This window comes from Lissotriton vulgaris, chromosome 5 (assembly GCF_964263255.1).
Source record: "Lissotriton vulgaris chromosome 5, aLisVul1.2, whole genome shotgun sequence".
Lineage (NCBI taxonomy): Eukaryota > Metazoa > Chordata > Amphibia > Caudata > Salamandridae > Lissotriton > Lissotriton vulgaris.
Window position 1 is genome coordinate 287,882,074 of NC_141693.1, and position 11,136 is coordinate 287,893,209.

General features: G+C 46.1%; 1 protein-coding gene across 4 annotated transcripts in view; it reads right to left on the reverse strand.

Annotated features, from left to right (window-relative positions):
• The window catches only part of CCNL2 (cyclin L2), a 56,840-nt gene extending 51,339 nt beyond the window's left edge, over positions 1–5,501 (reverse strand). Inside the window, exons 1-2 of one of the 4 annotated variants that reach the window (XM_086921448.1) lie at positions 5,065–5,501; positions 3,917–3,991 (exon numbers count right to left, since the gene is read on the reverse strand). In XM_086921448.1, the coding sequence (XP_086777574.1) occupies positions 3,917–3,991; positions 5,065–5,310 (321 nt within the window). In that variant the 5' untranslated portion in view covers positions 5,311–5,501. The remainder of the gene's footprint in view (positions 1–3,916; positions 3,992–5,064) is intronic. The other 3 variants (XM_086921450.1, XM_086921451.1, XM_086921453.1) reach the window with 3 other exon arrangements.
• Positions 5,502–11,136: the final 5,635 nt, after the last annotated feature.

Sequence of the window (11,136 nt, forward strand, 5' to 3'; positions counted from 1 at the left end):
TGCCTGCACCCCTTTTTAGGTCAAGCCAGGGCAGCGCATGTGCCGCATACAGTATTGGTATATTTAAGGACAAGGGAACCCAATTAAGTCAGCAAGGGACCTTGGGAGTAATTCTTTAAGACAACAGTGGTCCCTTACAAAAGCAGATATATAGACTCAGTTGTTTCTATATTGATTTGACATGCCCAGCCGGTAGAGGTCGAATATTTACTCATTAGTGATGCAAGGGAGTATTTACAAACAAACAAGGTGGGGCACAAGCCTGTGCCCTACTTATCACAGGTAAAACATATACAAAAAGGTAACAGAACATGAAACAAAGGGCTTTTAGGCAAAAGCTTAGGACTCTGTTATACTGGTAATTGCAGTGCCAAAAGTAGAACAGACCAATACTTGCACCTTTACACTAAAAAGACATAGGTTTTAAAAATGTATATGGTGTACAGAAGTGTCAACGGCGTTTCGATCCGTGTGAACTAGTGATTAAACCTGCGGATAAAGGGGGTGGCATTGTGCTACAGGAAAATCGATGCCTATAAGGTAGAACTTTAGCACCAATTGTCAAATAGACCATTACTGTAAGCTCCTGACTAACCCTACTAAGGAGCTAGTCATTGATCAGACAGATTACCAATGAAGGTCTTCAGAAAGGCTTCCTGAGCAAACATGAGTTTAATTTTCTTAATGTCACCACCCCTCGGACCACAGTCATTTACACCCTACCTAAGATCCACACGAGACTGGATAACCCCCCGGGCAGACTAATAGTCTCCGGATGTGGTTCGGTTTTAGAGCCCTTAGGGCAATATATAAACTATTTTCTTAAAGACTTTGTACCTACCACTGAATGCTATATCAGGGACATCATGTCCATGATCAACTTAAATAAAAAGCAACCCTTTGATCCCATCACTGAGACTATGTACCTTGGACATAGAGTCTCTATACAAACATCCCACAGAAAGACTCATTAATGGTAATGGAATCAGTACTCGACAGAAGACCTCGCCCACACACGGTTTCCACTCTATCTTACAACCCTTAGAGATATGTCTCACAAGGAACTTTTTCATTTTTGAAGACCAATTTTACCAGCAGGTTAGAGGTACTTCAATGGGAGCCATTTTTGCTCCTAACTTAGCCATACACTATGCACTAAAGTCACCATCAGGAGGTTACCCGCGCCGTCTTGTGCGGAATGCCATGACGAGAGAATGGTACTGCCCACGAGAAATCTTATTGGAACCTAAACCCAAAACAGATACAGAACGCCTAGTGTGTGCAACAACCCTTTCAGCAGCATCAAATGCTGCCCGTAAAACGATCAGAAAAAACTGGCCAATCCTGAATGCAGGCACACTATTTGGAGATGCCCATGTTTGCTTTTAAGAAAAGCAAGAATATAAAAGACCAACTAGTACGCGCAGCGCTACCTACCTCCCACAATCTCAATCTTATCTTGCACGACATGTGGTCCTTAGCACCACTCAAGGGCCACTCCAAATGTGGTAATTGTGTAGTCTGCGAATTCACCATTGAATGCAAGATGTTTGTGTTCAAGGATGTCAGGAACGAACTTAAGTCATCTGCTAACTGTAATACATGTAATTTAATATATGCAATATTTTGCCTATGTAATAAGATCTACGTGGGACAAACAAAACAGAAAATCCGCCTACGCATCTCCCAAAACCGCAGCAGAATCAGGTGCAAAACAGCTAATGCACCACTGGTTGAGCACTTTATTGAAAATGGACATTCAGAAAATGACATCCGCTGGACAGTGACCAGTGCCATTAAATTGCCCTCAAGAGGTGAAGATATTGCAGGGATTCTAAATAGAGGAGCTTAACCCCTTCGCCGCGGGGCAAATTCCCCTGCGGCGCGGAGGGGGCACGATGCCGCGGTGCTGATGACGAGCCCAGGCTCGTTATGCAGAACAGTGCTCGTGTGCTGGTGAAGAGTCTGGGCTCGTCATGAGCGAGGCCGCCCGCGCAATGGAACGCTCAGCATAGCGGGGGAATTATCCCCATGTGTGAGCGTTCCACAGCTCATTGCCTTCTGAAACATGGTACTCGACATACTGTACCAAATGTAGCGTCCCAACTGTGATGTCATAATATCCTTACGGGTCTTAATTGTCCCTTTTCATTGTATTCACTCACTGGAAATGGCTATTAACTGCCTCCCCCTTTTCATCCCCTCACCCTCTTAGATATAGATGCAGATGGCTCTTCACCCCTCCACCCTCTTAAGATGGCTGCCACAACACTAACCTCCCTACCTCAGTATCCTTAACCCTTTCTTGATTTCCACTTGGTCACATGTCACTCTAGACCAATCAGGAATAAGTCACCACCATATTGCGGCACACATGAACAATTCCTGATCAGACTGAACCCGCGATTGAGTAGCTTTGACCCTGCATCATTCTGGTAAGTCGAACGACACGCTGCTTTTCACTCACACCATGAGGTCCGTTCCCCTGTTCTGACCCCCCCCGCACCGTGATTCGTCTCCTTAGGCTATTATGCCACATTCCGTGACGAGTGATCTATACATGCTCAGCTCCTCTGACACTCTATCTAGACCCCAAATCAGCAAGCTAACTCGCACTTATCCGGTTGCATGATTCCACTTTTTCCTTGCCCTGGGATCCTGACCTACTACCCATTTCAGGGCCACCCTACATATCGCACTGACTCTTCCCGTCACCGCAGATGCTGCCTTCAAAAAAAAAAAAATGGCTCCATTCCGGTAAGCCTTTTGCCAACTGCCACACTCCATGCATGGCCGAGTATTAGTCCTTGTCGTTCACTCCCTTGTTGACTACCACACACACCTGTCGACAATTCTGTACACTGTATACATTTTTTAAACCTATGTCTTTTTAGTGTAAAGGTGCAAGTAATATTCGGTTGTACTTTTGACACTGTGCAATTACCAGTACAACAGAGTCCTAAGCTTTTGCCTAACAGCCCTTTGTTTCATGTTCGGTTCCCTTTTGTATAGGTTTACCTGTGCTAAGCAGGGCATAAGCATGTGCCCCACCTTGTTTATTGTTTGTAAATCTTCCCTTGCATCATTAATGCATTCAGTATTGGAGCATGGAATAGAAGCATGTCCACTCTGCCCTTTTTTGTCATTGTCCTTTGTAAATGTTAACTTCCGATTTGTTAATAGGCTTGTTGGTCACTACTTAGTACCGCCTTGTCTTTATTTGTAACCTCCCATGAGGGCTGGTCCCTTTACTTCTGATACACTGCAAATCTTTTTAGTCTGTAAGCACCATTTTCTTTAACTACATTCAGCGTGCGAAGCACGCTTTCACTTTCCAAGCAGCTCGAGACAATGACAGATGCTTCTTCGAATAGGTCTCATTGCAAGAGTTTGCGCTATTGGCATTGTAAATCAAAATACCCTTTATTATGTCAATTGGCAAGACAGACAAGTAAAAGACATTTGCTACTGAGTAAGCAGATTAAGGACAAGTGGAAAAACACAGGTCTGAATGTAGCTTACACTGTACTGTTCTAATGGGCCAATACCAGCATCTCGTCATTTAGATCTGCTGGAAGTCAAAAGTGAAGGGACTGCAAAGAAGCCCCCCCTCCATTTCGAAAGATCACAGTCTTACATGTTAGCGGGCCTACCTAACCAGAATAGTATGTATATTGTTTTTAGTAGGTTAACATAACTAAAAGGCTTGAGACTAGTGTTCTACACTCACACACACACAATGACATGCAAGGGTAACTGAGTATGGAAACTACTTCCTATACAAGGGAGTGGAATGTACAATTGTAACCTAGCTCTATAGTCTGGTGTGCAGTGTGGGTTTTTAAACAACGACGAGTTTAAGATTAGGGCTGAAATGCGAAAATGAATCGTATCAATGATTATACGTCATTCTTACCTCCATGGAATGTTTCACAAATGATTTTGTGTAGAAAAAGCGCTGAAACAAGACTTGCCCCGTCGCCATGGCCACCTAGAAAATATAAATAAAAGGTTGAGAGCAAACTCCATAACTAAATATATAAAGTCGTTAACAAATAGGTATGGACAAAAAAACAAAATAAGCGAGCCTAAACATTAATTAAAAGGAATATTTGATGGGCCTAAAAAAAAACTTTATACGTGCACTGCCATACTGTTAACGCTCTAGACACGTCACCGCATACCACTAACCGAAACTCATTATAAACGCAATGATGCAATATGTCACGCGGCATAGTCAGTTGAGTTTCTGAGAAACCGCCCTCCTAAATTCACTGGAGGGAAGCTATTACGGGAACAACGAATGTTGACCATATTAGTCAAGTCTGGGTTTTCCAGCTTCACGTAACTAACAAAACATGCAGCCAACTCTACGTATAAACGAAACATGCTTCAAACATTTAACTCCGAAGCTATCACGGGGCCGCCTCCAAAGTAAATTAACATCTGTACATGTTAAGAGAGTCCGGAAGAGTCCTAGTTTAGTACCAACTACGTGGTCTTTTCAACAAGTGTACGACACAACTGGCGAAAAGTAAAAAATATTACGTAATTATATATCTGTACACTGATTAAGAAACACCCTCCTAAACGGGGAAACAGTTGGCCAGCATCATTTGGGAAAGCACTAGTATGCGGATTCAACCCTCGACGAACGACCGCCCAAGACAGGCTCTTCAACTGCGAGTAGGCCTCACTCGTGGCCGCCATTTTATGAACGACACAAGAGGCACTAACATAGGAAGGGGCCCACTCATCCTCCTGGATACATTTTTAACTTCGAATCTCGAAGACACCAGTTTAGCAAACTAAGCCGCACACCAACCTTCACACTAACAGAGAACGACAGGAACTAAGGCTATACATAGGCCCAGTGAAGGGGCCGCCATTTTGTCCGCAGGCGGAATTAAAAAAAACACATACTACGAGACAAGCGACTTCTCGATGGAATCAACCCTTCTTGGTGTGCACTTCATTAACTGGTGGCTAAATTAGCTCTTCTAGCATACAAATTAAATCTCCCATGTGACTCTTTACACTTGCCGTGCCCTCCCAAATGCTCACCTGCGGCATTCGCAAAAGGATGCCAGCCGACTGGATAAGTTCGCACCCCACGCTACGTAGCGCGCCTTCGATCTCCGCGCCTAAACCGTCACTGACTGAAGGTGTCTGCGCGAAGTGCGCATCGGGAATCAAACAATTCTCGAGGGTGATCAACACTCCGGAATACATGCGATCACCGATTAATATCCCTTCTGAGCTGGAGCCTGTTCCGGCAGCTACAGTGGGAGTCGCCGCCACCGTCGTCATCTTTTCGGAGCACCGACCTCTCGTTCTCCGACGGGAAACTAACGAAGGTAGCTTACGCCACGCAACGCCGTTACCTCAACTCCCCCAGCTCGGTCGAGCTGCCTAGCCCACTCGTTTAACAAGGCGTACGACGATTGGATGGAACTGCTGCAGTTCGCCTAGTATTGCCTCGCATGATTGGACGATTGGCCAAACGTAGGGCGGGACCGTCACGTCTTTGTTCCAAGGGAGCGGTTAGGGTGACGTGGTTGGTCGGTGATTCATGCTCAGTGACGAAGAGGGCGAGTAAGTTATTGCGTAATGGCGTCGGTTACCCAAGACACAGTCGCCTCCCCGCAGTACGATTCTGAAAGTGTCTAACAGTTGTATTTTGTATTTTATTTATTTAATCTGTGATTTCGTATAGCGCGGATATAGCCTAGAGGCACCCGAGCGCTTAGCATGGAACAGTTCTCAAACGCTCAAAGCTGGACATCGTTAGAGACGAGACTCGCACAGAAAGTAATAGGGAGAAAAGCTGTACAGGAGTGGCAATTTCCCCCAAAATCCTCCGTGGGAATACAATTGAGATATGCAATCCAAAACAGGCATATAAGAGTTATGGGAACATAAACAATGTAACCCACGTATCTTTCATAGAGACACGTGGTCACACCGAAGGTTGGAGGGAGTTCCAAAGTCTGGTGGGCCCTCTGGAGAACGAATGGTTCATGAATCGCTCACGTTTGAAGGTGGAGGGTTCCAGAACAGTGTTTCTTTAACCTCGTTCTGCACCTGCCATTTCAATTTTTTTCTGTTAGGAAGTGGAGTATGGCCTTTTGTGTGGTGTATGTAGGTAGTTTTAAACTGGGCTATCTCCTGAACAGGCAGCCATTGGAGGTTTAGCAGAATGGGGGTCTTGTAAAATTATTTGTGGCCAGTAACAAATCGAGCAGCAGAATGTAGAACTCCTCTGAGTGGACCTAACAAAACTTTGGGGATCTCTGAGAGAAGCGAGTTTCTGTAGTCCTACCTGCACAGACCCAATGCCTGTACAACTGAGTTTAGGTCTTGTTCTGGGATTTTTTTTGTGTGCAATTTTATATAGCACAAACTCGACCTGAAGGTATTGGAGCGCTTTACATGAGCACCAGTTACATTACACAAGTGCACATTCATTTTTAGGTTGAGCCTAGAAAAGTGCATGCGCTGTTGCTCGACTTTTAGTAAAGGGGATCTTGAAAGTGCTACCCAGGCGTTTCATTGCTGGCTATAAGTTTGCGGCCATCTGCCTTTCCTTTGTTGTCAGGGGTTATTAAGCGCCTCTCTCCGGGCACCGTTTCATGTCCGGCAAGCAAGGAATTGCTTTCCGTACTTGCTGGGGCTACACAAGTCTCATGCATACTCGCGGGGCGCACGCTTGAGCAGAGGCTCCATATGGGCGCTTGTCCGCGATCTCTTTCACGCCGACCGCGCACCCTTCTCTGTTCTTGTTATTCCTAAGTGCAGGGTTCCTTCTGAATAACCTATGTCTGCAGTGCTGACTGTTAACTGTCCTAAGGGGCCTCACGTTTTCACATGAGATCACCGCTCTGCCGTGGAACTTTCAGGATACTTTTGGTACCTTGACATTCTGGGACTTTCTGCTCCTTTCTGCCATTGGTTCCCAGTTATACTCTGTTTAATACATCATCGTATTCATGGGGTTGGAGTTATGCCTCCGTGCACTTTCACGTCGCCCCGCACGCACCCTTCTCTGTACTTGTTATTACTAAGTGCAGGATTCCTTCTGAATAACCTATGTCTGCAGCGCTGATTGTTTACTGCCCTATGGGGCCTCACGTTTTCACACAAGATCACCGCTCTGCAGTGGGTACTTTTGGTACCTTGACATTCTGGGACTTTCTGCTCCTTTCTGCCATTGGTTCCCAGTTTTACTCTGTTTAATACATCATCGTATTGATGGGGTTGGAGTTATGCCTACGTGCACTTTCACTTTCTCGACGGCCGCGCGCGCACTGTTCTCTGTACTTGTTTTGGGTAGGCACAGGGAGATTAAGTGATTTGCCCAGCATCACAGGATGTGGAGTCGACTCCAAGGCCCGAACCTTGGTCTACAAGGTCGGCATTTTAGCCGTGAGACCACATCCTCTCCCCATGAGCTGCTAGATTCCCCAGAGCAGCCTTAATTGGACCTAGGCATTCTTGGCCTTTGCGATGTGACTCTGGGGGATAAGACTTTTGTCGAGGGTTGAAGCCAGTTGACTTGGCATTCTAAACAATGGAGGTTTGGTGCTCCAAGTCAAGGAGGAATTTCATCTAATCTTGTAAAGATAGTTTGTCTTTCTCCAGAAATATCAGAGGTTTGAGATAGTGATCCGACATTCATGATTGAATACTTATCAAGGTGTTGGATATGAGGGGGGGATGCCTTCGGGGTATGTAACCTTCAGATAGATTTGGGCATCATCAGCATAGAGGTGGAAGAGGATTCCAGAGTTCCCCACTGTTACACAGAGAAGCTCAAGATAGAGATTGAATAGGGTTATGAAGTAGGGGGATCACGTGCCTACATGGAGCCTACAACCTGTGGCACAAGGAGATGCTGTGTTTCCTGACTCGGTCTGCGACAAACTAATCACTTACATAACAGAGGACAATAACACGCTTCCACACGGCCAATATAATGAGATGCATTAAAAACGATGGTACAGGGACATTGCATCCACGCGGTTATAGTAGCGCAGGACACAATTTGACAGTATCTCATTCAGGTGGACTCCTCCTTGCGGGGCCTTGAGCAGGCGGCAATTGCCAATGAGACCAATAGGGTGGTGCTCATGGACACTAGGAACCACCATGCCCAACTACTAGAGTCGTTGAGGCATGGATTATCAGGCAAGGATCCGTGCGGAAGGTAGTAAGCGTGGGGAGCCGCTTACAGCCCGGCCGAGGAGAGAGGAGCTAGGGGACTTCAGTCCCCACAATACTCAGAGCCTGGAGGTGCCGACACCCGTTCTCCGAGGCGCATTTAAACAACTTGCGGCACCCACAGCGTGGGGCGCGCACCGGTGTGCCCAGGCCAAGGGCGGGCCCGTCTGCAGACAAACGAGGCCAGGCGTGCCCGGGCAAAGGGCAGTCCTGTTCACGGACGGACGTGGCTGAGCTAGGCCCAATCTCTTGGCTGGTCGATTGGTGGGACTCTTGGTACTTCGACATTTTCTCCCTGTAACCATATAAAAACTCATCCCAAGCAGAGCTTGAAGGACTTTAGAACTTGAAGATACCTTGGCTATCTGTCCGATTGACTCTATGTGGTATCTGAGTTGCCCAGATGGGAAAACGGAAAGCAGGTGAGGGAGGGCTGGGAGTAGTCCATAAAAAGAAAGTGAAAAAGAATGCTGTTAGATGCAGCCCCGCTGGTAAAAAGGGGGCACTCAAGCGTATTGACAGCTTATTATTGGATTGGGAGGTCTTACTTGAGCCTGGAGGAACAAGCAAGTTATTAACATCATCTGACCAGGCAGAAACTTGTAATCATGCAGAAACCAGGCGTAATCCAACCATATTCACGAAGGCCCTAAGCTTAAACTTGGGAACACAGTAGCCATCTGTATGTGCGCATCCCTCTAACCAACCCCCTTGTGAGAACACAGGCACGTCGCTTTTAAAGCATTTCCCATGTAATATTAGGTTCACAGTGTTGCAGGCCCAGTTTCACTCCACTCTGGATGATGCCCTTAATAGTATTGCTAGCTGTGTAGCGAACATCTGGATATTGATTGACCTGTCAATCGAAACCCCAGCTCCTAGAGCAAGTCCAGACATCACATGTTACTGCTATTACTGTAATCGCAGTATGTTATGTGATTCAAGGAGGTAATAAAAGACGCAATCCCTTCTCTGGATGAAATGTCCAATGGTTGGCTCGCTTGTACATATTGCTACAGTTTGCCATGTAAGATTTATCCATCCGTTAAATTACGAATGCCTAGTTTTATGTGCTTTTATGACATCAATGTTGAAATAAAGCTTTCTGAAGTGAAGTGAATACGCTTGGGTGCTTGCTGGCATGGAGTTATGGAGTGCGACGGATGTCATTGACCTCCATCTGGATTTCCCTAAACACTATCGCCACCACCCAGAATGCGATATACAACGCATTCTATGTACACGACTGGGCCTTTTATAACCCCTCAGTCTATATACAACCGTTCAGGGTTCCAGACTACTTAACTGATGTACGGCTGCCAGAGGTAGCGGGGGCATGGGTGACCTGATAACAGAACTGTAAAAAAGGGGTGATATACAGGACTCTCCTACTTGTAAAACCCCCACCATGGACGGACTACCCATATAATTTTATAAAGCCTTACTGGCACCCAAGTTAGCAGAATTGTACTTCACTGCTCTTGTGGCAGGACATTTACCACCATCCTTGAGGGAGACCCTTCTGGTGCCCCGTTCCAAGTCGGGTGGGCACCAGAAGAAGTCTCTTCTTATAGGCCACTGTCATTGATGAGTACAGACTTTAAGATTCTTAGCAAGGTGTTTCGCACAACTTGTGGAACATATGCAGACACTGATCAGAAGAGTTTTATTCTGGGCAGATCAGCGACCCTCAATCTCCGCAAGTTGCATAGATTTTTAGAGGTACCTCCGGCACTCTGGCCATAATATGCTTGCTTGGTATTGGACCTCGCAAAAGCTTTTAATACTCTGGACTGGGGCTACTTGTTTGAGTCAGAAAAAGGTTTCTGTTTCCAGATACCTGAGAGCCTAGCTAGAGGAAAAGGGCAGCCACTGCTCAATGTGGTTGGCTGTTGGAAGTAGTGTCTAATGTATAACAAAGGAAAAATTGTTCCTTTTATAGGTGTCCCCTCACTCACCGGGGTTGCCCCACGGTGACATGCTTCGTCATTGGGGCCATCCCAGTCCTCTACGGGCTGGGGCGTGCTACGACTTGCGGAGTTACGTAGGAGCACTTAAAAGGACTATGTGTGGTGCATGTGTATTTGTGGGGAGTGGACTATGTGATGAAATTAAAAGATACCTGCCCAGTAGGTTACTAATAAACTTTATTCTGGCCTCTAGGTGGTAGTATTAAAAACGGGGTAGGGAGATAGGCTATCCTAAACTTAATGTGTCCAGATGTTCCTATCAACTCCTAAGTCGACATGTTTCGTGCATACCCCAAGCACTTCTTCGGGACTACACAGGGACCAGCCCTGTGTTCGCCACTCCTTACTCTATCAATGAGATATTTGTAAAAAGGGTTTTAAACTGCTGCAAACTCTGTTAAGTGCATGCATTTATACCTACGTATTTTGTTCCCAAAAACACGTGGTTCTTTCTTTTGAGACCTAACTGGGCCCCATGGAGTCGGAGGGGTATCGGTATCCTCGCAACTTTGTGCTCCGGTTACCTCCTGTATTCAGGCACCTACTCTCTCTCCCTCCGGTCCGGACACTAGGAACCCTTTTTACAAATATCTCATTGATAGAGTAAGGAGTGGCGAACACAGGGCCGGTCCCTGTGTAGTCCCGAAGAAGTGCTTGGGGTATGCACGAAACATGTCGACTTAGGAGTTGATAGGAACATCTGGACACATTAAGTTTAGGATAGCCTATCTCCCTACCCCGTTTTTAATACTACCACCTAGAGGCCAGAATAAAGTTTATTAGTAACCTACTGGGCAGGTATCTTTTAATTTCATCACATAGTCCACTCCCCACAAATACACATGCACCACACATAGTCCTTTTAAGTGCTCGTACGTAACTCCGCAAGTCGTAGCACGCCCCAGCCGTAGAGGACTGGGATGGCCCCAATGATGAAGCATGTCAC